Raw genomic sequence first — 27,410 nt, forward strand, 5'->3', positions numbered from 1 at the left:
TTATAAACACTATATAAAGCTTGGTCTTCCCTGAGTAAATTTAGAAAAAATAGCTTTTTTGGTGTCATGATTTTGTCTCTTTCCATCACTCCAACACCATCAGCACCAATGTATGAGGTTCCAAAGGAACCGCGGTCCTGTGGTGGCAAAGCACACATCACAACAGGTGGTGGTCTGTCACAGCCAAACCAGCGATACTTGTCCTGCCTTTAATTCCACAGAAACAAAGCCACCTCCACATTCCATACAAACGGCTTCTCTCAGACAAAGGGTCAAACCCCCATGACTGTAACTGAACTGCAAACCCAGGGAAGCCAATTTACTTCTTTGCTTAGTATTAACAGGATGGGAATCTGGCCACCAGGGATTGTGATGCTGTAAAATATGCAGTAAACAATGATTTCATTTATATGAAGAATGAGTACTATATTAAATTTGAGTTAAATATTAAATGAAGAATGTATTAAATATTAAGATGAGGATTCTACACACGTACTACTTGTTGCAGATAAAAATAACTGCATATACAGTTGAGATGAATTCATCCACCATTTCAGAGGCTTCATGTCCTTCAGCGAATGTCACAAATCCATACACAGTCCCAAATGGCTGGATTTTGTATTTTTGCGCAGTATATGGATCTAAGAATTTTACTTCCATGCAACTGCCACCTTGTACATTTGTGACTGTACCTCATAACCAAATTCCTACTTTCCTCTATAGCACAGTATCAAGCCAATTTGTTTTGGCTTATAAAACATTCTTCAAACAGTTTTTGGCTCTTCTACAATGTTTTTCTCATGGGAGATTATTTCCTAGAGAACAGGAATCTCCTAGAAGAAGGGGACAAAACTATGCATGGTGGAAGCCGGGATCTGAGATGGCCCTGATGCATTTTATTAAGGTTCTTCCCTCTCCGGTCCCCTTCTTGTGCCTCTCTCCATGATGACGGTCACATCAAGAGTGAAATTCTACTTTCCTGCCCTCTTCAGATAGATGATGGTTGTGCGTGTTAGTCCTCAGAGGGTAATTAAATACAGCATCTCAAAGCTGAATTGTACTTCATTCTCCCTCCATATGGCTAAACTTTATTTTTCCATAACTAATCTGACATTTTCTGATTGTGTAGTGGAATACGCATTTAATTTGCACACAAAAGGTTACATCAGAAATGACTTAGGAAAAAAAATTACGAACTGCAAGAGAGGTTCTGAAGGCATGATACTTTCTCCTAATTTCTTTCATTGTGATGTTTGCTGTGAATTTTCTGTGCCCTGAAACAATTTTCCTAAATTCATTTTCCTTGGTGTGACTTAGCAATATTGTCAGATTAATGAATCTGTTGGCACAGTTATTGTTAAAGGACATATTCTACTGCAAAACGTCAGACCCTGGAGGACATCGAGACAAAGAGTTTTATGATCCCTGGTAGCGGACATTGATAATCACAATTATTTACTCTTTAAGCCGAAAAAAAATAACTAAATAAACTTTTCTTTGTAGCAAAACCTCTTTTGTTTAGAAAGATGAGAACAGAGATATATCTCTCAGGACCACATCTCCCTTCACAAATCACATCCTTCAATACAAAGACCTTCACATTAAAAAGAATCAAAACTTCAACCCATGAAGTTATTTCACTACAAACAAGATCAGATATAGATGGTGGTTACAATCATAACAAAAACTCTTTGTAGCATATGAAAGGGATACCCAAAATGGCTGAGACCTTCACCCCTTATTTTGCCAAGATATTCTGAAGATATTTGTTCCCAGAGAGCTTCCTTTAAGAGATGTGTTATAGAAATTTCTAGTTAGTGAATTTTTTAGCTTCTTAAGTGAGATTAATAAAGTAAAAATCCAGTTGTGTTCTGGAGGAATTTTTGCAATTGTATTTATAGGAAGTAAATGACTTAATTAAATATGTTACTCTGCAGCAAGTGATTTCCATACGTAGGTCATTTTAAGAAGGAGATTATATTTTAATTGTCTATGCAGCTGTAGTAAATGCTTTGAGAAATATCCCTTGAAAAGCATTAATAAGGGAGTGATTTTGCATCGACGGTAACGTCACAGAGGTATCAGTGCTTCCTCAAGCCTCTGTGAAATCTTAAGTTCAAAACTCACCTGAAATTTTACAGAGAGGCTTCAGATCTCACAGAAATCAACTAAAACCCAAATGTGTACAGGAAATTCCAAATCACAATAAGCTTTCTATATTGAGCACCAGAATCGTCTTCTGCTGCTTAAGCCTCATTTCACCACCTCTGAGAAGAGGCACGAGGCTTTGCTAACCTGCGAACAAACAGGAACCGCTGCTGATCCAGAGAGTCCAAAAGAGCAGGAATTTATGTGACCAGCTCAGACGGGTGAGCTTCACAGTAACCATCACGTGCTCTTCACTGGCACACAACCACCCTTCCCTAGCAACATCCATGGTTAAATTTCCTTCAATCTACAATGTAACCAGCTCCTATCCCACATAACATGGTCCCAGAACAATAAATAATCTCCCCATTTTCAACTTGGCATGTGCTATCTTTGCTCATGGTACCTCCTTGCTTCTCAGCACTTGTGGATGGTCATTGTAGACCTACAAGTCCACACTGGGTATAGTAAAATCAGCATTATCAGAACTGACTTCCACACTAGCATCCTTTGCTAAGTTCCATACCACCTAAAGTCACTTTCACAAAAACTATTAATAATAGTAGTCTTCCATTTATTCTTCCTTCTCCAAACCTGCTGGAACCACAAATGCTTCAGCACTGTCATACAGTTTGAAGGCATATCCGCACCACTAACGAGCAGCTAGTCAGTGACCTTTGCATCGTGTGCTTCATCCCTGCAACACAGGAGTTAATATCCAACTGTCCCTTCTGGCTTTCAATACTGTGAAACTGTATGTTGAACACTCTTCAGAGTACACTCTTGCAATCACAGACCAACATAAACAACGCTCATTTCTTCTTCCCGTGACCCACAGGGAAAATGAAACTCCTTCAGAGTTAGCTGTCAAAATATAAAAGGATGTTTATCCATTGGAGGAAGAAATCAGGTAAACTGAGGCACACAGTTTTAATTTTGAAAATACATGTTTCCCATTTTCTCCACACCTCCCATCATCATGTCAGAGTAAAACCCCAGTATTATTACCTGAAATTGAACAAGAGTAATTGGAAACAGAATTCTGCTTATATAAACCATTACTGCATGTCAAGATCACTTCAAACTGTTATTTAGATATAACCCAGAAGTGTCGCAGTAATTCAGTCCCAATGCTCACATGAGAATGTTTTGGAAGGGGTTTTGCACTGCAGAGTGCTGCCTTCAAGCAGACCCAAAAACACTGAATAGTAGCATTCTTTTTCTTTTTTTCCTTCTTTAGAACATTTCCTTTCCTTTTCAAATGCCATATGAAATAAAAAAAAAACCCAAAAAACAAAAAAAACCCAAACCAGTGCAACCTCCTTTAGGAAAAACAAGGTTACATTTTCTTATGCTTTTTATTACAAATGGAATTTTACTGTGACTAGAATTGCGTTCAATTTGCTCTTTTCAATGCTTTGAAGGAGTTTGAAAGGTTTATTCTGCTTCACTATAAACAGCAGTCTGCAATATTCCCCATATAACTTGGTGCATAAACCATGAACCAAAAGAGATTACAAACAGTTAATTTCTTTTTACTAGACTTAGTCTATGCAGCAGGGAGGCCGTTTTACTCATATGAGGTAATAAAGTTGCAGCAATATTTCTCCTTTCTGATCCTTTACATGCATTCTCCCAGGACAGAAGATATTTGGGGTATGTTTAAGAGTCTATGTATATTGTTGACAATTTTATTCATTATGCGTTTTGAAAGAACAAGCTTCCAGCGGTACATATGCCATTATAGCTATACACGCACACCCATGGTGTGACACAAACAAATTGAATTTAGTAACACGGGCTTTTTTAAAACTGGAAACACTAACTTTCTCTCAAATTGTTATGCTGTTTTCCACCGTACTGGCTGAATACTGTGGGATGAGTTTGAGGTTTAGTTGATGACTTATGGGGTATGATTCTTTATAAATTTAGGCCAGCTACCCCTGGTAGCTTTAATCTGCTCCACAGAGGCTGGTGGAACTGCACTGGAATAAGAGAAAGGAATCACGTATGAATGTATAATCACCCGCAGTGAGTGATTTGCACTGGGGTGGTACTTTGCCATACTATGGCCTAATTCAAACCACCTGCAGTCCAGAGCAGGACCTCATATTTAGGGACTTCCCTCTGCAAGGCTGTATCTTCTATACTACATCACCAGCATCTGGGCTAAAGAAGCCCAGTGGGGTGGTCCCCACTTGGAAAATATAGCTATATGAACCGCAGTGTAGCAGCGCTCTACCAAATGCACTTGGGAACATCCTGGTGCATGAGGGGGCCTGAAAAGCACCACTGGTTCTCTTCCACCCCCGGATACGTGATTCATATCACACCGAAGCCATTAATCCTGGCTTAGTCAGCTGTGAAAAAAAGACATATGCTCTTGTGCGGCTTTTCTTTCACTGAGTTAGGACTTCTTCCCTTGTAAATGAACTTATGAGCCAGCAGAACTATCACGCTGTCTCTGGTGATGTACAACGCCTGTTTGCACAGTGGTATTGTGCTATTACTGTTCATTTTGATAGTGTATTTCCTTCCTCTCCACACAGTTGGCTCATCTGAATTGTTGCCAAGATGGTTGCCTTGGAAACTAATTAAGGAAAGCCTTTGGTTAGAAGCAGAATTTCAAGCATTAAACTATTTGAGAGACAGATGCAGAAATTAAGGTAATGTCTGCGAAGATGAAAGGGTTTATCCTTTATATGGAGAAGAAAGAACCACATTAAATGCTAGGACTGTAACAAAGCAACTTCTATACAGGGGCTTAGAAGAGGTGAAAAAGATTCCCAGAGCTATGAGGGATGGGGAGATGGACAAAAAAAGCCTCGGGAGATCACATGTTGAGCAAATCCCAGGCAGCTCTCCCTTTCCCCCAGATGCCCTGTATCTTTAAAAGATTTCTTGTGAGTGTTGTTTCTGAGAAATACCATTACACCAAACAAAAGACCAAATCCTCTCCCCACAGTCCAGGTACGGCATGAGAAGGACCAGCGTGTGCATTTGCTTCCAAAGTACATCACATGCAGGAGTGAGAGGTTATCGCAAACGGGCCTCAGGCTCAACTTTTCGACTGTCAACAAGGGCAGCAATTAGTGCCAGCTGCGGAATCAGCCCACGCTATGTGGACACAGGCTAAATAATGAGTGGGACCCCCAGAGGGCTTTCTAAGGGCAAACACACATCCACAAATTCTGTGCACTGAAAAGCTGCAAAAGCAAACTATGCGGCAAATCGTGCTTTTACAACTACCTATTAACCGAGGTTCAAAGCAAATACGGTCTCTCTATGAGCACAATGGTATCGATTTAAATATTGTCTCCAGGATAATGCTGAGGATAATGGTTGACTCCTTGTAGCGGCATAACTGAGAACACATTTTGGTTCTCTGTACATTTAATGGCAATGCAGAGGTTGCCACATAAATATGCCTGTAACTGCATAAAAGCATACTACAAATGCTGTGGTAAAAATATGCAAAATATCTGAAGCAGATGCATGTGTGTGCATTGGTGTGTGCATTTATATCCCATGAATTAGCATAAAGCATAAAATGAGTAATTGCTACTATTGTGGAAAAATAAAAACTCTAATGGTGACTTCAGGTTCATATGCCTCTGGCATAAGAAAGCAGAGCTGCTTGGCACCGGTCTTCTCCATACAGCAGCTTGCGCATTTACGGTGAGGCATTCTGTATTAATTATTACTATTACTGATCAGATACATTTAAAACTCAGCTTTAATGTCTTTTGAACACTTTTAAGCTTTGTGTGCCATTACCTCAGCCATTCTGCAGGATGACTAATACTCTGTTAAATTCCCGTCATTTGGAACCTGCCTTTCTTTATGAAGTCCGCATGATGGCTTGGGAGAGGCACTACTATTTACATGCTAGAAATTCTCTCCTCAGGTCTGTGCGAAATGTGCTGTATGTGAGGCAGATTAACCCAACATGTTACTTCTTTCTGCTTTGCAATCTATCTTTGGCCCTTAATTCGTTTCAGAGCTGACAGGAGCAGGCCCTTTAAGGCAGATACAGCTGTCGCTTTTGACATATACCCATTTTTACTTACCTTCCATTAGCTGCAGTCCTGAGGGTGACGGACCCAAGTAATTCCCTTGTCCTCCCCACACACCCATACGAACCCATGAGCTGCCCAGATTCCCTGGATGTGAAGGGAAAGAAGTGACCTTTCACACTGCCTTAGATCCTGCTTTTAACAACACTCACAGGCACCTAATGAAGAAATGTCCTTAAGTTCCTAGTTCACTGGAAACATAAAACTGGACTCTATCAGTCTCTCAGTGACATTACACAGCGCTGCACATGTCCGATACTCTCCTGGGGCCCCGCTCTGCACAGCTCCGCGCTGGGGACAACGCCGCGCGGTGACACGGCCGCGGCACCAAGGCTGGGAGGACATGGCATCTCTGGGCTTCACAAGCAAAGCAGAAGCTGAAGCTACCATAACTCTGCTTCTCCTTCAAGTGTCCCACTGTGTTTACAAGCGGTTATTATAATTTTAATTGCTACAAAGAACACGGACAAACCCACACCAGAGTGTTTATAATGTAACACATAAACCAGCAAGCTTCCATGAAAGCAGCATTGATTTTTTCACTTACATATTTCCTTTCTGTTGTTGTTTTTAATGACTGTTGGTAAACCGAACACTGCAGTTTCGTATTTATTCTTATGACATTCCAAATGCGAAAGCTGTTGTGCAGTGAGCACACTCTGAGACGAGAGCAGCTCTTCAGAGGGATGCAGCTGTGGCTGTACTGAAAACCCGCAGAACATCTTCCTAATCTCAAAATTTCAGACTTAAAGGTCAAGTCATAGTCAGTGCTTGCACCGGACAGAGTTCAGTCAATCAGATTACCCTTCTTAATCCTGCAGACACTTTAATTCAAGTCTTCTTTGACAGTTTGACTGTCATTGTAAAATTTTGAAGACTGCATTCTCTGCTGTAATATTGCTTCTGCTTTGTGAGATGCCTCCCCTCAGTACAGAGATTGCCTTTCAGCCTAACCTTTATGACTACGTTTGGAGATAGTGTCCTTTTGATAAAAGCATGCAGTCTCTGGAATAAACAGATCTTTTGTAAAGTTTCACCATTTTGATCCTGAATGGAGTTTCTTCCTCCTTATTTTCCCTCAGGAGGTTTTCTTCTAAATGGACACAAAGCCAGTCTAGTCTGAAATACAGCTTGTTATCTTGGGAATAAGAAAAACATATTTCTTGACTCAAAATCATGTCTCTAAATACACAGTTGAACAAGCTAAAGCTTACTGTTAGTTCTCAGAAGAAAATGTTCTTCTGTTTATGAGAACAAAATTTTATATCTATCTGTGAAGGAATACTGGAATATTTTAGCGTCAAGGGACAAGAAGTGTGGGGAGCTTATGAATTTTGCATGATGTAAGTGTTGCTATCTGTATGCTTGAGAGGCCACTAGATGATTAAATTGCATATAGTTCTTTTGTGGAAGAAGGGATATGGATCCACATGCTCAATGGTTATAAAACTGCAGGACAAGGGAACAAACAGATGCTAATGTACAGCATGACTATTAATCTGCTTCCCCTTACGCTGCAGCTGAAGAGCCAGAGCCAGAGGTGATTTGGGCAGGGTATCCACCTCTAGGACACAATATGGGCCCGATCACAAGATTCTTTGGAAAAGGAATAAAACCAGATGCGCTGCAGAGTGAAACCTGGCACAAAACAGGTTACCCAGGCAGAGCAGGAGCTGAGGTGAACTCTTTTCCCTACCCTACATTTACATACCAGGGGGAGACAGCTGGGACAGATCCCTCCTTGGGTGCCAGCCAGCCCTGAGAAGAGAAGTACATCACATGACAGGTTTCAGATCTTGGAAATACAGAAACATACAGATGTGCCAGATGTTGAAGCCATATGGAATACTCAAGGTCACTGACTCACATGTCTTAATGTCACTGGAGGAAGGTACAGAATATTCCAGCAGAAAATCCTCTGATGCCCAATTGTGTTTAAGGAAGCCTATACCTTCAGAAGAGACGTATATCCTGGTTTGAAACGGTTGAAAAAAGCACCAAAGAGAACTGCACACACTGACCAGACTCACACAGGAGAAGAGGTCACTCTTATTTAATCCTAGCACTGACACAAAGTCATGATATGTGGTTTCTGGAACAGAGAACTGACAAGCTTGTCGAATGGCCTGGCCAAGAGCCCAAAAGTCTGACAGCAAACACAGCACGTGTGTAGACTGTTTAGTGGTTTACAGTCTGCTTATTTCTGCTATGACTTTTGCTCTTGAATAAGTCCTATTTAAGCTTCTGAAACCCGGGGTCACTGGCAAATGCTCCTGTTTTCCCTGAGAGAATGACATCCCCACAGTGACCAGAGTAAAGCCCCTCTCTGGAGGGAGGCATCACTTGCAGAAGGTAATGGGAGGGCTGACCTTTGAAGATGTGCCCCTGAGGAGGCCAAAAAGGGAGAGGGATGGAAAGGCAGCTGGGCTGGGGCAGCCTAGAGCAGCCCTTGGCGGGACAGAGTTTGTCCAGCAGTGCTCTGCCATAACAGGCAGAGCCTTGGCTTCCCTTTGCTTGGGAAGAAAGCTCTTCAAAGCCACCTGCAGTTGTGCAGTCTGTGTGCTGCTAATGTGCTCAGATGTCACCGCCTCAGAGCTGAGCAGACTTCCTAGACTCCAAACAAAGCGCCAGTTTGACTTTCTAAACTGCAATAAAACGCTAGATTTAAAATATGCAAACCCAGAGTTATCCTTCCCCTCAATGGGATGCTATCAGCAAACACAGTTGGCTATACAGAAGACAACTCTCCACTCCCTTGAGCAGACTGGCTGGATGGATTTAAGTAGCACACATATTTGTGAGATTTTTAAACTACTTTATGAGAAGATAACAAGGTAAGCAGAAGAGATGGAAGAAAAGCCAAAACCCAATAATTGTCAGGGGTCAAACGCTACTGATTTTCCTTGCAGAAACCTAAGCCATTGGTTTTCAGTATCAGATTAAAAGAACTCTAGAAAATGTTGCTAGAAGACATTTTTAGCATCAGGGGCACCAGCCTGGGATCTGCTTGGGCAATTCTTTGTCAAGTGAATGGTTCCAGTAAAATAAATAGGAGAATATGCATTAAAAAGTGCTGCATAATCAGACTCCTTTTGTTAGACTGCTAAAAAGACACGATTATACTATGCTATATATGATATAGTATTTATGGGTGAAAATGTCTGCAGGGTTTGGTAGCAAAACAATGGACTGACAGTGTTCAACTGATTGGGTAACACTAGTTGACACCGTCCTAAAATCCAACTGCAAGAAAATTTTAAGATCTTTTAGAAATCTTTGAGATAATTTAGGATAAAGATTTCACAGAAATATCACAGTATTGTGTAAATAAAGTTCAAAAGAGGGACAGTGGGCATAATACAGAAAAAGTCATGTAACAGTACAGAGATGAGCTATACACAGTAATGACAATAAAAAGGCTCTAATTATGTAAAAGTATGGGTACTGTAGATTTTGGGGAAACTCAGAGGCCCCAGTGCCAAATCTTTAGTTACACAGATGCTAATCACATTGATAGAAAGATGAATCAAACATTTAATAAAATTACAGCTTCAGCAGGTTTGAATTTAGAATGCTTGGAGAAGAAAAGAGTTCACTGTTTTTTTGCTATAGAGTTTGCTTGGTATATAGCTTTCATTTTAGGCACTGGAATGGTTTGATTATTTTTTTCTCTCACTTGTACAATGTAAGAAAAAGAGAGAACGAAATGTAAATGGAGTGAGAAAGATCAAACAAAAGGTCTGTTCCCCAGCTGAGAGTGGGCCCAAACAGCTATTTAAGCTCAGCTTAGGAGTGCTCTCCCGCATCATTTTCAGAAGAGTGGGCTGTGAGTATGGTGTTTTGCATCTTCTGTGAGAACACGAGCAAATGGAACAAAAAAACCATAGTTTCTCACACTTTGCTGTACGAATTTCCCTAAAGAGAGCACTCACCATATTGACTACAAACACAGTGCAAAACGCAACGCTATGTATGGGTGTGACAGCCACACTGGCTGTCGGAGTCGCAGAGCAGCGCTGGCCTGTGCTGGGTCCTGTTGGGCATCTTTGTCCTTCCTGCTGTCCTGTGCAACACGCAGCTGCGGGGCCCGGCCGTGACCACAGCCCCGTCCCCGCAGACTGGCCCCAGGACACCCCTCAAGGCTTGGCAGCACCCCAGTCTTTGGTGAAGGAACCCAGGGAATATAGCTGTTGCATTCCCCAGGGCTTACGGCAGTGAGGTCAGCTTGCTACTAGTTTACAGTGCAACATTTCTAAAAGATATGCTAATGCTTAATGAAATTTAAACATTATTTTTCATCTATTCCATACTATAAATTCATGGTTAAATTTATGAAGTGGCAACAATAGCGATTTTTTTCAGTCTTAATGCAAGTGAATTCCCACATGCCTATGAATATAGAAGCAGCATGGACTTGGTTCCACACCAACATCAGCTCTGCTGTGAGTGTAGGCGGCAGGGGCCTGTCCTGCCTCTGCCCCTTGTGATGTCTGTCTGTCCCTGCGCCTCTCCAAGCATGCTGCACAGCACAGCCAGTGCAACAGGCGTCCAGGGCAGCTCCTGGGGACGGCTGGGGTACAGCCACTCCTCCGAGACAGAACAAACCCTGGGAAGGCCATGCGACAGCAAAACAGTCACCAAAAAGTGCATCTTCCCCAATAAAGGTGTTTAGACTATCACCCACAATTTAAACCTGTCACTGGCTGTGCAGAGGGAAGGGCTTTATACCAAAAAGTGCTAATGAGCTGTTTGGACTACCAGCTGAATGTTTCATTAGCAATATTTCCATTTGGGAATTCTTTAACACAACTCAAAACTACTTCACTGGCTTTTTATTTCTTGTTACATGTTCCACTGAACAAACTGCAGCATTTTTTGCAATCTCTACAAGTAGCTCTGATGTCAGTAATGTTTCTCTGGCATCTAAGGTTTTAGGTTCTTAACCTACTTAAAAATAATTCATTATTAACATTTGGGAAAAAATATCACAGCGACATTTCCTTGTAGACCACATGTAAGTGCTGCCAGCAACTATGAGCATCACTGAGGCATTTCAGCTTTAGTAGATAACCAGTCAGTTGTTGAGACTCATATCTCAATAGATATTTAATTAATTTCTAGCAACAGAAAGTTCTGGAAACATTAACAATGTCTGTCACAGCTAGACCACAATTTCTGAAAAGTGTATACCTGTTCCAAAATGGTGTTGATTCTCTCTACTTCACAGTCAATTAAGTATCTTTTTTCTTGCCGCCTGTCCATCTCCTCTATAATTCTTCTGAACTCTTGAACATCCTTTATGCTTCCTACAGATCTGGCTGTCACTTGCCAGTTGTTCTGTACTGCTGCTTCCATAATTGCCTGAAGAATGGAAAATCCTGTAGGGGGAAGAGACAATGCAAGCGTTTAAAAACAGAAAGAAAACAAAAACTATTTTGAATGGTTGACAAAGGGTTCACAAAAATTTGCATCATCTAAAGGGACACATATTGGCCAATAGCCTGCAAGTACTTGATTACTTGAGAAAGCAACCGTGCAGGAACCAGCTTCTCCTCTCAGCCGTGCCACTGCCAAAGCCACTGACTTCAGCAGAATTGCTCAGCGGTATATTACTGTGAGGCGTATCAGGATCTGTCCAATATATCATATTATGATCCTCTCAGGGATGTTTATGGTGGTGCTGGGGTCCGTGCCAGCTGAGAACAGGAGCCTGCAGCCATTACTTGGGCAGAAGTCCATCAGCTTGAAGAGCCGGACAGAAGGGGCAATTTGCCTGCGCAGACTGCAGCAATGGGTCATTACCTGGCAAAGATCCAGGCACTGCACAAGAATCCCAATTAAGTCATTGTACTGGTTATTGGAGCCACGAACCACAGGGGAATATTTTACTGATACTCACTTTGATTTCAAAAAATGTTTTTAAATATGGAGTCTAGCAGTATTAACCACACCTTCAATGGTTTCATTAAGGTAATATCAACTCATTAGCAACCTCAAGAGAGGAAAGAAGTGGTACAGAATGACCAAAGATTGCACAGTGGGAAATTATAGAAGCAAACAGCATTTCATCTCTTGTGGACAGCCATGCCTGGGCAACAGACAAGACTCCAGGCCCCAAGCAAAAGGTGGCAGAACTGGGAAGGGTGATCTCCTTCAAGTCATGCTCTGTAGGAGTCATCAGAAATTGATCTGCATCCCTTTATTGCAGTATGCAGCTGGGAATTTGGTGAATTACTTGTTTTGCATAGTTCTAATTGTTTCAGATCTGGGCAGATGCCAATCACAGAGAGAGGTTATCTACTTCAAGCACACACAGTGGTTTCCAGCACAGTTTCTTTCTACAGAAGCATTCATGTGAGCTGTGTTTCTGTCCAGACAATTTATTTGCAAAACATTCAGTCCAATCATTTAGTCATACTGTGGATTTTTTATCCACAGCCAGATTTCAGAAGCTCAGAATGTCTTCACACACACAAACACATTAACATACAGGATCAACAATCAATTAATTGTGCTCTGTGACAGCCAGTCCCCTACAATTCTGAAATGAGTTGGAGCTGCAGAGGAACAACATGTTCACTGCTTTGAATTAAGCCAATAGCTGTTCTGAACTCAGATATCATTCTAGGGGCAAACTGGTAACAAGGAGCTTGCGCTGCAGCCTGATGTTCCGTAGCCTGCTGCAAACCTGGCTGAAGCCTGAGGAGCTGCATCGTTATCTCATTACAGACACAAATGAGGGGAGAGTGTGATTTTCTGGATTGCAGTTCGGTTATTATAATTAACCATGTGACTTCCTTAAGTCTCACTCAAGTGGCCTCACTTCCCCTTGATGCTTAATGCTTTTCCTTGTGTGAATGCACTTACTATCCCATGAAGGGTGGTAACAATTAATATGTACGCTGGTTGGGAACTCTTTCTGGCATCTTCTTTCCCCTGGGATTATTGAAAGGGAGGAATTTACATATGTATAGTACAATGAAATCAGTCTTCCTTAACATCATATTTTACAAAAATGGCTGTGATGTCTGTGACAGCATTGTGATTTCATTGCATGTAGGAGGAAGATCTAAGCCTCAGATATTTGGTTGGCTGCAGACGAGGAATTTTGATGTGGGAACATAAATACCACTAATGGGGATTTACAAATGCTTTGTGTACAAAGATGTGCTTTTAAAAAAATACGATTCTACTAAGTAATGAATATTTACAACTTTGTTTCATCATTCATGTCTAAGTATGGATCTATGAGTCCGTAAGTCTATTTTTTTGACTCCAAATCAAACAAAATGGTTCAACAAATTATAAAAAACTTGTCACATAAAAAAAACCCCAACACTATAGCTCTATTTTTTGCTAATAACATATACAAAACTTAGAAATTGTCTCAAAGGAGTAAGAACACAAACATGTTGGAGAACAGATGCCACTGGTTGACTGCCATGCAGCCAAGTTCAGTTAATACTGTTTGAGTCAGAGTCTGCTTTGTCAAATCTTTAATGTCTCAGAAGAAAGCTGGGCAATTTTCCTCATTTTGTGCAATTGCATGTTTATGTGGGTGTGAATGTGTTTTGTATGTTTGTGTATTAGTCAGTGGCTACCATTCCAAGAAAGAGAAGAGCAAGGTTACTCAGCAGCCTTTCTCCTATGCATGAAAATATGGTAATCTGAGTGTGAAAAAGCTCCAGAGCTTCCTAACTTCTGTGTTCTCTACCCCTTCTTTCTCCTCGTCATACCAAGCCTTTACAGTTGCAGTCGCCTCCGCCCTTCTCAGTTCTTGAAACCCTCCCCATGGCTCAGGCTGTGCGAGGCCACCCCCTTCTGTCCCCACTGACAAGAACTGTTTGTCCTTCCTGGCTTGTTAGGCCGGTCCTCTGACGAGCTTCACAGAGCCCATTCCCCTCGTTTTACAAAAGCATGGTTCCAAATCCCTGCTTTCAGGGAGGCTGAACTCCCGCATCCTCACAAACGCGTGTTCACTGTTCCCAACCCCCAAGCTCGCTCTCTATTGCCTTCAGCACCATTTATGACATTTTGCATTGTTACCCATTATGTGATATTTCTGTAAACAACATGTTCCAGGTTCCAGCTGTACTTTACTATTAAGAGAGTTGTTACATAAGCAGTGTGACTGTGTAAATAAAAGGACCATTTTATCTTTAAATGTGAACTTTTCTTTCTTCTTGGCATAATAATGCAAGCTGTGACAGTTTGGGTGTGCAGCCTGAGTAATGAATGGGGAAATTATTTTCCTTATTTTGTGCACATCAGTCACCAGCCCCATACAGTGAGTTTTCCTATTCCCTACCCTCCAGTATGGACACCATGTGAACGCTTCACAAGAGATGTTTCCCCTGAGCACCCCCAAGTGCTGAACCCCCATCTCACTCACCCCAAAGGAAACCAGCCAGCCATGGTAACCACCTCTGTTTGGTAGCTTCTTATGTTCTGCATCAGATCTGTCCTGAAAGACTGAAGGACTGATAAGTCACCCCAGGTCTGTGAAGAAGCCATGCAGGACAAATGCGCTGGTTTGTCTGGGATGGAGTTAATTTTCACAGGAGCTGGGAGGGGACACAGCCGGGACAGCTAAACTGGTCACAGGTGTATTCCACACATAGGATGTCGTCCTCAGTACAAAACTGGGGGAGCTGGCTGGGGAAGGGGCTGGCTGCTTGGGGAATCGCTGCTGTCGGCTGGGACTAAACCACAACAAAAGGCTTTCATTAATACTGTTGTTAGTTTATACTGCTTCAACTGATAAAGCCAAAAAATATTAGATAAGAAAAACAATACCCTCTTAGAAGACTACAGTTATGAGGTGATCTCAAACCAGGTTCGTAACACCACTGCTAAAATTCAGAGGTGGTTCATTCTACAGTCATTAAAACAAATACAGACAACAGGAAAAAAATCATCCAGACCCCACTCTGATCTTTCACCCTCTTTTTTTCTTAGTAATACCTTGGATGTGCAAAAGCAGCAGGATGGAAGGTACATGCTCCTCTGGAAGCACTGCTGCTGGGGCTGCCTCCTCTGCACTGCACAATGTCATTAACAGGCGGGCACTACTGGGTCACAGATATGTCTGGTCACACCGTGGTCATGTCCACACTTGCCAGGTCATGTAGTAAACCTATATTATATTTTGGTACTAGGGAGGCATTGCTCCTGTGATCTTTGAATCAAGCACACAAGTCGAGCTGATGTGCGCCTATTAAGAGTTTAGACAATCTTTGCCTTCATATTCAAACGTGTCATTGTCTTTTAAAATATTGATGATTTCAAAGAGCCAAACCTCACCTAAAGAGCCTGCAAAATGATTGGGCTGGAGCAATCTATGGCAATAAAACTAGAAAATAACACGTGCCCAGCTTACTAGTCAGTGAGCTGAAGCAAGTATTTTGAGTTTTGCTGACCAAAGGTTGCAAAGAGGGAAATTATTATATAAATTTCTCTCAAAGCAGGAAAAATATTACTTGTTGCAATGCTATCTCTGTACTTTAAGCAACTCAGACTCGATTACATTCCAGGCAGTTCCCTGCAGCTGAACTAAGACACAAATTCTCCAAGTATTTTCACACTTCTGCCAGGGAAGCGAAGCCTGTATCTCAGCAGTTCAGATCATCCCTTTGATACAAGCATCTCTCACTGACCCTACTAACACAGGTGAAGCGGACACTTCACTCTTTTGCATCTATGAAAGCTCATGAAACTTTCCTCACATTCGCATAAGCAAAATTCATCTGAGTAGTTTGCTCAGCCAGATGAAATTCTGTGCACTACATCACTGAACTTAACTCATTTGAATAAGAGCGATCATTAATATGTCACGAGTAAAAGACCACACAGCAACATCTGCAGCATCACGTGAGCCCTCACAATTTGCACCGAAGTACTTACTGGAAAAAAATTACCTACTTCCATAAATCACTCTTTTCCTGAATGTTCCTGATAAGATCTTGGACCTTAGTCTCCTATTTGAAATGAAAGAGCATTTGCTTGCAGTCCCTCTTTCTTTTTTCTTGCTGAGTACCACAGATCTTTGAGGGGTATATTTTCCTGGCATAGAGCATGTTTGTGTCAGCTGAATGAACATTAGCTCCGATCTGAATACTTGTGTTTTGAACTATGTACCTGGCACATGATACAAAGAACTAAGATTCTGGCTCCTGAATGAACTTCAAGGATTTAGGTTCGGAGTTGTGTTTGACAAGGGCACGATGAACTCACCAGAAAGGAGGCCATCAAGGCAAGTGCCTCCCCAAGACAAATACAAATTGTATGATGCCAGCTTACATTTCAAGTGTACTAGAGGTCTGTAAGTCAAGAGATACTTAAATATTCTGTGTGTTTGGCACTGAGTCTAGCACTGATTTAAAAGCAAACAGATCAACATGTTAGGTGTGAGTAAAAACAACTAGTCAACTCAAAACACTCCTCATCATTCAAAATCCAAACATGTCAGTTAGGCAACTATGCTTTGCACAACCTATGGCTGCTTAACAATTTTAGAGTAGAGGATGAAGCAAGGAATAAGCTACTAAAGTAGTCACAAGTAAGAGATGCGGCAAATGACTACGGCAAATGACTACTACATTGGAGTGCTCTTTCAGTCCAACACATATGAGTCCAAATTATTAAATAGAAGTAGAATACCTGCATTCCACCTGTTTTTGACCTGATCACTTCTATTTGGTAACATGCAGGCAAAGTGTTACACTCCACTATTCTGATAGCAAACAACCTTCTAGATCAAGTAACAAACACAGTCTGAAGTTTTTTTCTTCTGCTTTTTCTATTCAGTAAACTTCTAGTTGCATTATTGCAACCTGCCATACATAAACAAATAAATCTACATAAATGTATATGTCAGCTTAGTTATGTGAATGTGAACTGGCCGAGCTCTAAAGGAGAATTTACAGGAAGCATCTGGTTCACATTTGCTATTTGTTTGGGATGGGATACAGCTAAACATGCAGGAATTCAGATCTGCTGAATGCAAGACATTTTTTTTTTAAAAAAAATAGCTCTTTCTGAATGCATTTTATCTTCATCTGTTCTTTCCTAACAACCTTGTGTCTGAATTACTCATTTTACTCAAGCTTTAGGTCATTGCAACTCCAGTGTTTTTGAATGAAGCTGTGCCAGTGTAAAATGAGAGTAATGTAGTAAGGGACTGAACAGTACAATAACCAAGGGCAGACAAAAAGATGCTGTAAGCAATGCTGTCACCTCTGTAAGGGGACTTTTACATATGACTTTCACAATGATGTGGGCAAATCTCCTGGTGTAGAACAGACCTCAATACACCAATATGATCCAAAGTCTATCAAAAGAGCTGTGTTGTAGTTTTAGCTTTGCTATGCAAACCTTTACTTAAATATGTTCAAGGGAATAATAATCGAGCAATTATAGTTTCTGGATGCAGAAGGGTAACAGAAAACAGATGAGATGGGAACATTTTGAAGTCAGAGTATGTTCTGCTTGAGGAAAATGTAACAGGTAAACACTTCTGCAGAGAAGATGGAAGAACTAGCACAGAAAATCAGAGAAAGGAATAATGTATTTTGAGAAGCGACAGAAGGTAAAGAGCATAGTGTTGTCCAATGGGCATGGGCTCTAGGGTATCCTCCATGTACTTATTACCAAGAACTCTTGATTCTGACGCTATCAGAAAGCTGACAGAGGCAGTGGTGAGGGCAGTCTGTCACCAGAGGATGCTGAGATCTGGAAGACATGGGCCCTGGGGGTAATGAAATGCCCTCCAAAAAGGAAAACATTTTTTTCCATGCAAATGGAAAAATGGTAAAACTACACTAGTGTTAAAAATAAATAACTTCCAAGCTTTAGGTGTTCTGAATAAAAAAATAATTAAACCACTTAAGTACAGAGAGATTTCATCTGTTGAGCTCTACACTGAGTCCAGGGCTTTGCCTCTGTCCAGCAGAGCCAAAACCCTACAACTATGCAGTCAGTACAGCCCTGTCACACATACAGAGGGAGTTCAATTCCAATGATATTCCTGCCCAACATCCATTTCCCCGAGTGCCCTCAATTCTCTAATAAGGACACTCTCCAAGCGATGTTAGCAAATTCACAATAAAGCATTTGCTGAGTACAGTCCTGCTGGCCACTGGTGTAGGGAAGCTAACGACATAACCTCAGTGCCCCACCACAGCCCTTCTGTAGTGGCTTCTCTCCCTTCTCTTCACCCCTGGGCACCCCTTTCCCACGACCACACATTTTGCAGCCTCACGTTCTGCTCTTGTACGGTGCAAGCTTGAATGAGTCCTCACCAAGCTCTGCTGCTTGCAGCAAACCAGTCTTCAGCTGAAAAGGAATGACATAATGAAAGTAGAAGTTTCTTTGGGTAAAAAAGAAGAAGCCAAGATACACAGATACTACCAACCACTTATTTCAGACCATCAAAGCTGGGGTTTTTCATTACCCTGTGCATTGGTCACTGAAGAAACCACCATGGATAAAAAAATATCTCAGCCATAATCCTCTTGATGTCAGACGCCATCAAGTTGACCACAGTGAAGCCTAAGTGAGATGCTTTGGCCTTAGTCTGTCCTTAACTTCAGGTACATTTGGACGACAGTCTCTTAGGTTCTCTTTATAGTCATCAGATGGATGCCATGTGATCTTTCTACGTTTGCAACATGCATGGAAATCAACAGAAGAAAATGCAGACATGAAGTTGTGTAAGGCATTATCATGTAGGTATCACTCACTTTTACCTGCAATTGAGAAACTAAAAAAGAACAAAAATCCCAATGTGTTGACTAGCACTCAACTGATGAGGCTAATTACTGCACGTTAAAAATACATATCTAATTGTGTTTACATATTTATCTCAGCGAAAAGATTCTAATTAGGAATCACAGAGTTGGCAATTATCAGGCTGGAAAGGCCTAACTTGTCTGCAAAACAACTGTAGCACATTCCTCATGAAGCCAGTCCGCAAAGTGAAATCAGAGCATGTGCAGATATTGCAAGATGTGATGAATTCAGCTCATCTTCTGTTGACAACACTGACTTTGAGGAGCCAGTCAGCCTGTTGCATGACTTGGAGAAAACAGAAAGCGAAAAGCCACCTGATAAATCAACAGCAGAGGATTTTGAAAATAGCTAAAACTTGGCCTCATGTTTCACTGCATTCATCTAAACAGCTAAAAATGTAGTTTTGCTATATGCTGCAAACTTAAAATTATTGATAACACAAGTTACTTCTTTGCTGTGATATGCACAGGGTTTTTTAGCACAGGGATGCAAGGCTATTGCTGACTGCCTTCTCTTAAATACATGTCTGGAACTGCTGAGTCTAAGAAATGATAAATATTATTCCTTTGAAGAAACAATCACAGGAGATTATGGTAATCAGACTATGAATTGAAATACATATTAATCACCAAAAAAGCACTGGGTTCACCTCAGATAAATGTCTTGGAAAAGAAATTATTCTAGTTGAATTGTCCTCAAACATAGTAAAATTATTCTATCTGACCTTCGAGTCAATCATGTTAGAAAAATATTTATTCCTCTCCCTAACCTTTATCTCCACTTTCTGTATCTCAAGCTACCTAAGCAAACAAATCTTTTGCCTCTGAGAATTTTCATTAACAGATGCTATCAGCCTTTCAAAGTCTTTCTTCATCAACATCTCACCCTTTGGTATCCAGCATTTTAATTGCCCTTGCAGCTGGAATGTGTCTCATGTCTCAACCCGTAAGTTAATTTCCTTTTATTTATTCTGAACACTAAAAAAAAATATAGCAATCAAAGGGTGAGTGCTGATTTTAAAAATATTCTGAAATTTAAATGAGTTTTTATGGTAATATAAATGATAATTTATGGATCCATACTCACAGTCTGCATGTGTGTTTCTTTTTAGTCATTCGGTTATCTGTGCCTTTTTTCGCCAATGGGAAGTAACGAGGAGTTTAATATACCGCTATTACCTATATTTTTTCAGTACAAGCATTTCTCTTCATAGCACTGATGTATTCATTAATTACAAGGTCTCATATTAATTCAAAACGGGTCTGTATCCCTCCTCAACCACTTGGCAATACAGATTTGGTCTGAATTGGGCTTAGGCACACAAGTGTAGTTCTACCGCATTGCACAGAATAGATCATCTCACCTGCTTTCTACTGATTCTTCCTGTCGTGAGGCCACAGGATGACAATTTACAAAGTTAGCAGAGAATCAGCATGACATCAACAGACACCACCCGGCCAGCACAACGCCCGGGGGTAACAGGTTACCTTCCAAACATTTCACAGAGATGAGGTGGCAGAATGAGGACACGGTGGTTCAGGGCTCTGTACCAGTGACCTGACACCATTACTTCTTGCACCGTGACGTTCTGCGTATCAACAAACCTGGTTTATTCTGCAGGGTGGTGACACACAACAGGCTCAGGTAACCTACAGAGCAGAGACTACCGCTACCAGTCAGGGAATTCCTGGGTATTTACCTGCTACTGAAGGAAGAAACTAAAGGGGAAACAACAACTTGCTTTTATTATTCAACCTTATAATCCCATTTGAATATTAGAGGTCTCTTTCATTGTAGCAAAAAACATTAATAATTCTAGCATTAGCTACCTCACCTTTGCTAACACACAAAGTATTTTTTTGGCTGCTGTTTTATATTTTGCAACTTCTAAATACAGGGGTTGTAGCCAGTAACCTTAGGTGGGTGAAAAAACCCCAGATTTAAGCATTTGTGGTCAGTTACTGGATACACTATTCCTTATTTAGCTCAGGAAGGCAGCTCAGATGAAATATTAGGCTGGATTATACAGAAATGTGCAAACATTTCAGCATAAATATTTGCTAAATAGACAGGAATGTGATTCAGAAGTTTAGCTCTGGCTTCACTGCTCCAAGTGGTGACACACTCAGCTGCAAAGGAAGGACAGGGAGAACATTCTGGGAGCTGGCTCCACACAACAGTGAGGGCTGGCCTTCAGACATTTCGACAGCATCCAAGACAGTCTGTGTCTACAGCACTCACCCTTCCAGGACATTTTTCCCATGGATTGGATTTCCCACCCTGCCCTGTGGTTCCATGCCATTCATTTTTATGCTCCACAAATGGAATTTGCATAGGGAGACATAATTTTGATCTAACAACAACAACAAAAAAGCAACGTTACCTCAGCATGAGCAGAGTTTGTCTAATTTACTGCTCTGAAAATTGATGGTTTAGAAATATCAGTATGATGGGTTTCATAGAGGAAATGGGCTCAGGGAATAACCTATTTGATTTCAAAGGCAATTTCAGCAGAGCCTCAACGTTAGCATACATGACCACCTTGGAAAAAAGCTAGTCTTGCATATAAAGGGCCTGGTGATAGACAGGAATATACCCTCAAAATATGTCCCAAAATTAGCATAACGGAAGTGTACATTGCTGGATCACCACGAACATGCAATGGTATCAATAAAAGGTTACGCATCCTTTAAGAACTAATGACCATTACATCCTCATTAACTGCTGCTGGACTATATACTCATATACATCCACAACTACACAGCAAAATCACTGAACATGCACAACTATGTCTCCTAGTTTTATATCATCAATAAACATTAAAAAATAATCTTATTCTTGCATGTGCACACGGTAAAGATCCTGTGAAATGATCTAGAAATGGTAATAACCACAGTATTTGAACCAACTAATACTTTTGCCTATGATCCTCTCGGAAACGGGCTCACTTCATGGTGCTGTATAATTAAATTTTCACAGGTACCTGTCTTTGGCTTTCAAAAGCGGCTTGGGTAGGATGCTAGGAGTAGCTTTCCAGAGGCAATTAAGATGCAGACGCCAAAGGATCTCAGCAGTAGGACACCTGCCCTCTGCTGACTTAACTGCCAGCCAGGCACAGATCTCATTGAGGTGCTTTTCACAATGTGACTGTATATGCTAAAACTCTCAACACTTCTGGAAGACCTTTCCCATGTGTCTTTGGAAATCGCTTACGAAAATAGGATATGTGCTTCTCAGAATATGTACTCTGTGGCCTGCTTAAAAAGTGGCACAGAATCCTCTACAGAATACACTGTTAATTAGTTATTTCATTGCAACATGTTCAACAAGTGCACAGACAGAGACTGTCTGCTGAAATGGGATGTACACATAGCCGAGACAGACCATGAATTATTAGCTTGAAGAAAAGGGCATTAGAAAATTCCCCTCCAAGGTTGCAGAGTGGTATCTATCACAAAAGGAAGGGGTTGCATGTAAACTGCAAACACGTCGTTTTCATAGTTTCAAGCTAAATTGCTCTCAATGTTTTCTCAGAGTTGTTTTGTAAAATTAGGAAGCTGTAACAAACATATCCTTGGGACCAGTCAACCTCAGTACTCCAATTACATTGGGCTTTGCACCCAATTACACTGCCAAGTGTTTACTGTTATTTAAAATGCTTATATGCTATTTGAATATTCAATCCAATATTCAGTGTAACAAAAGAACTCTTCTATTCCATTTGTTTTAATATAATACTGATGCATGACTAGTCTTCCATGACTCCAAAGCCTCACAAACCTGATTGCATGGTTAGCAGTCTATAATGATAAAATATGCAAAATTTTAGAATATAATCTGATACACAGTGAATGGTACACACAGGTAGAAGCACAAGCACTGCTAGTTCTGATCACTCAGTTTACCTTTACTGTAATCATTCAAGCAGACAAAGATTTCACCAAACAAGGGAGGTCCTGGTATATAAAGTAGAAAGGCTGAAGTCTTCTGTGCAAATCAATACTTTAAACCACAAGGTTTTCATTTCATCACTGCCCTCCTTCATTAGGGTGGGACTTCTTGTTTAGTCTTATTCTCCCCCCTCCCAGGTAAACTAAATAAGATTTACTTTAATGCCTTATGCCACTCTATTTATCTTTGTGCAGGTAAGAAAAGCAAAGGAAAACCAGGTCAGTCGCGCCTGTGAGCAACTGGAGTTGACTTCAATAAAAAATTTCCATCTAACCTTACTAATTATTAATGTACAGATGTTCTAGGCTCAAAATATATTGCCTGTGCTCACTCCAGGGAGCTGGTCCCCTCTGATTGTACTCAGTACTAACCAACCCTCCCTCTGCAATGAAATATCAAACCAATATTTTTCTTTTTTTTACAGCAAAAAGTGCTATTATTGCTTTTTCTGGGGGGGAAAAAAAAAGAAGGCAAACATTTTAAAAGCATATTCTTTAAACACTGGATTATTATGTCTGTGCTATATACCACAGTGTATCAAGAGGTCAAGAATCAGATTCTAACTGTACTGCTACACTTAACAGCTCTCACTGAGGTCTTAGCTCTCAACGCCAGATTTTCTTTCTCACTGTTTGGAGCGTGTCCCATCACTTCACTGATTTCTTTTTATGCAGTGAAATTTTCATCCCTGTTTTAAAAGGTCTACACTGTGCATCTCTGTCCTCATTCTTCAGGTAGCTCTTTTGTCTCTGCCTGCAATGAAAGTCTTGGTGTCTTCATTCCTGCCTTTCAGAAATAGCACTGCTGTCTCCCCTGCTACACTTCATGGCTTCTACTCATTTACCTCCCCCACTGAGATTCACCTCTATCACCTTGGATGATGTGCTGCTGAGGGAGGATTAAAAATAAGAGCATGCTGGCTGAAAGGCATTGGGCTGAGACCACGGTCCTGCTACCATACAGCTAAGTAGGTCTCATTCATACCCACACCGATTACGTGGTGCGCTAGTGGTTCAGGTACTCCAGGATAAGCCACTTCAGATCTTCAGCCCTACTCAAGCACCCTCTCAAATGTCCTCTATACTCAGGACTCCAGAGAGGAGTGGATTTATGCCATTATCTATCTTTAACAGAAGAGAAACAACTTGATTTTCCAATTCCTCAGTCTTCCATGTATCACTACCACCTCATTTTCCAGATATGGCAATATTTTATTCTCCTTCTTACACTCTGGAACCACTACACCTTGGCAGTGAAGCAGGAAGAGAGCAAAATTAACTGTGTATATTCTAGACCAGTTCTTTTCCACTCCCTGAAAAGAGTTTCAAAGCACTAGCAGTCAACATTAGCCTAAAACTGCTTCAGCTAAAGCCACATGGAATTTTTGTGAAAATGCAAAGATCACTTATGACTAATCCAGTCATCTTCCTAAAGATATTAGCATGTGCTATTCCTAAAAGAATTCACAAAGAGACTAACTTCAGACCTAAGCATTATATACCTGAATGACAGGAAAGACCCCAAGCCATCCAGAACTTAAAAGCCAACAACTTGCAGTATTTTTCACATAATTATTTGGCTCAGAGACAAGGCCATGGCCACAGAGCCTATCAAAAGCTATAAGAAGTCTTGTTTACCATCTAAACCTGCAAATACTTCTTTTGAGGCAAAGTAATCACAAAGTAATTCACCTAATCCAAATCACTGAATGCTGCTCCAACACCACGGCCTTCCAGGGAGTTCTGCCATTCATTGTGGAGGGAAGAGCATCAGGTGCTACATCAGACTGCCAACACCGTTAAGCACACATCAGCAAGGCGATTCTGTGATTTTTGCACTGCATGCACCATAGTTTTTCCACTGTGCTGGTAGGTGAATATTTCTGATTGAACACAATCAATATAGAATCATAGAATGATGGCATTGTTTAGGTTGGAAAAGATCTTTAAGATCATTGAGTCCAACTGTTAACCTAACACTGCCATGTCTACCACTAAACCGCGTCCCTAAGAAACGTGTCTATACATCTTTTAAACACCTCCAGGGATGGCGACTCCACCGCTCCCCTGGGCAGCCTGTTCCAATGTTTCACAACTCTTTCAGTGAAGAAATTTCTCCTAATATCCAATCTAAACCTCCCCTGGTGCAACTTGAGGCCATTTCCTCTTGTTCTATCACTTGTTCCTGGGGAGTAGAGCCTGACCCCCCCTGGCTCCAAGCTCTTTTCAGGCAGTTCAGAGATCAGAAGGTCTCCCCTCAGCTCCTGTTCTCCAGCTGAACCCCCCAGGTCCCTCAGCCGCTCCCATCACACTTGTGCTCCAGACCCTGCACCAGCATTACATACTTCAATTTACTTTTCTGAGCTTCCTTCTGATGGATATCTTCAGCCACCAGGACCCTAATTCTCATCAGTGGCGCTTACCAAAGTGGAAACTCAGGTCTGTTGCCAAGAAACGAGCATGTAGATCTCACAGCATATCTGGAGTAACTCAGTTGACTTTATACTGACCAAAGAAGAGAAAAAAGGGTAAAACTGAATCCAAATGATTATATTTTAGGAAGTCACAGAGATCAATTCATGGCCAACAAACACGAGATTCAAGCACTATGGAAAACTCTAATGAATTAAATATACCTCCCATTGAATTCTCTAGGAACTTTACATGGAGCCGAACATCTGGTGTGGCACAGGAAAGCTCTTCCTTGCTAACAGACATTAGTATTTTCTTGCTTGATTTTTCTCTTAAATAAGCATTAGTTATTGACAATGTGAGAAAGGTTTCACTCCGTACTGAAGCTTCAGTTCCTGTACCCTTCACATAGTTCCTCAGAGCAACAACACTGAGCACAATCTTCAGACACACGCTGGATTCACCTTGAACACTCTGGTGCCACGGAATTGCCTTGCAATACTCAGCGAACCTCTGCACCAGCAGTTGTCTTTCAAAGAATGACTTAAATTTTCTTCTTGGCATCTGAAGACCAGAATTGGGGCTTCTCTCCCAAGTGTTCCGTAATACCATAATGGAAGGTGGGAGATGAAGCCTCTGATGTGGCAGCACTCACACTGTGTCAAAGCAGTAGTTCTACACTCAGGTAGAATGTGGTGGAAACCAGCTTTTCCCTACTTTGCTGGATCTCCCTATGCTGCAACGTAAATAAACCTGTATCACCTGTATCTGACATACACACACTGACCTTAGTCATGTATCGCTAAAAGCCTGTTTCAAACATTCTTTCTCCAAAAAGTCACATGGATAATACACTTCATTTATTTGGAACGAATCCCAAGGAGAAAAAGGGAGAGATCATAAACACCAAAATATTGCTATGTACTTCTTCTCTGGCTGGCTTGTTCTGTCACAAACTGAATGACCTTCATTGACTGGTCAGCAAAGGTGATGGTTTTAACAGAGCTACTGCTGCAGAGAGGCTGACGCGCCATGACTGCACCCTCGCCCACAGAAGGCAGAGGCTCCACTGGGTGCTGTCAAAGCAACTGAACACAACAATCCAATTAGTGAAACAAGCACAGTTCATGTGTAAAGTCACCTCCAGGAACCATTAGAAAACAAGAATCCAATGTTTAAAGGCTTGCCTTTTAAACTGCACGTTTCTATTAACTGCAGAAGAAAAAAAAGTTGGCATTACCTCGTAATTTGACCTTCTGTCTAAAAGGACCAGAGGTCTGGAAGGGGCGACTTCTCCTTGTGACACTGTGGCAGAACTGGTTGGTAGGATACAAAAGAATGCAGTGGTCCTTTATGATCAGGGCCTCAGCTAATGGAAGAGACACCACCTCCAAGGAGCACAAAAACACTTGCTTTCCTGGCAGGGTAATGTACTGTTGCTTAGCTAAATGGATTTGGGAGCCTTTATCCTGATACTTAGGATTTTTGCTTTGGATACTGAACAGGACAAAGGAAAAACTCTGATTAGTTGTAACAGGACTTTTATCATGGTATTTGTAAGGACCAGGGTGCGAATGAACGATATATGGCATCATGGCAAAGAGATACGACAGTCTCAACATGAAATTTTGTCCATGTTCACATACTTCACACACAAGAACACTCTCACCACTATAAGAAGCAACTAGGTACTATGGCGTCATTTGACTCCTGCAGTGCCACAGCTCCATTCATCTTCCATATGAGACCAGGCAAAAATAACATAGATGAGGCTGACTGTCTGGAAAGCATCGTGCAAGAAATATGACAGCAAGCAAACCCGACTGCTTCTGGTCTGGGGGTTCTTGTATTTGGGTAGAACCCACTCTCAACAGCCTCTGCTCTTAAATAGCTCCTTACAATAGGTGCAGACACCTGTTTCTGATCATCATTCCTAGCGCAAACACAAACTAACACCTGGGGCAAAGGGAAAGCATCTCTCATTTACATCAATAAAATAGTATATTATGCACTTTGCTAACTTGTTGCCTAAGTG

The 27,410-nt window shown here is 41.2% G+C and overlaps 1 protein-coding gene across 2 annotated transcripts in view; it reads right to left on the minus strand.

Moving 5' to 3' along the window:
* Positions 1 to 27,410, minus strand: part of GRIA3 (glutamate ionotropic receptor AMPA type subunit 3) — a gene marked incomplete at its 3' end in the record, with an annotated part of 143,220 nt that overhangs the window by 66,783 nt on the left and 49,027 nt on the right. For both annotated transcript variants that reach the window (XM_080352813.1, XM_080352814.1), the window contains exon 4: positions 11,415 to 11,602. In XM_080352813.1, the coding sequence (XP_080208939.1) occupies positions 11,415 to 11,602 (188 nt within the window). The remainder of the gene's footprint in view (positions 1 to 11,414; positions 11,603 to 27,410) is intronic.

Source organism: Nesoenas mayeri, assembly GCF_963082525.1.
Source record: "Nesoenas mayeri genome assembly, chromosome: 13".
Classification (NCBI taxonomy): Eukaryota; Metazoa; Chordata; class Aves; order Columbiformes; family Columbidae; genus Nesoenas; species Nesoenas mayeri.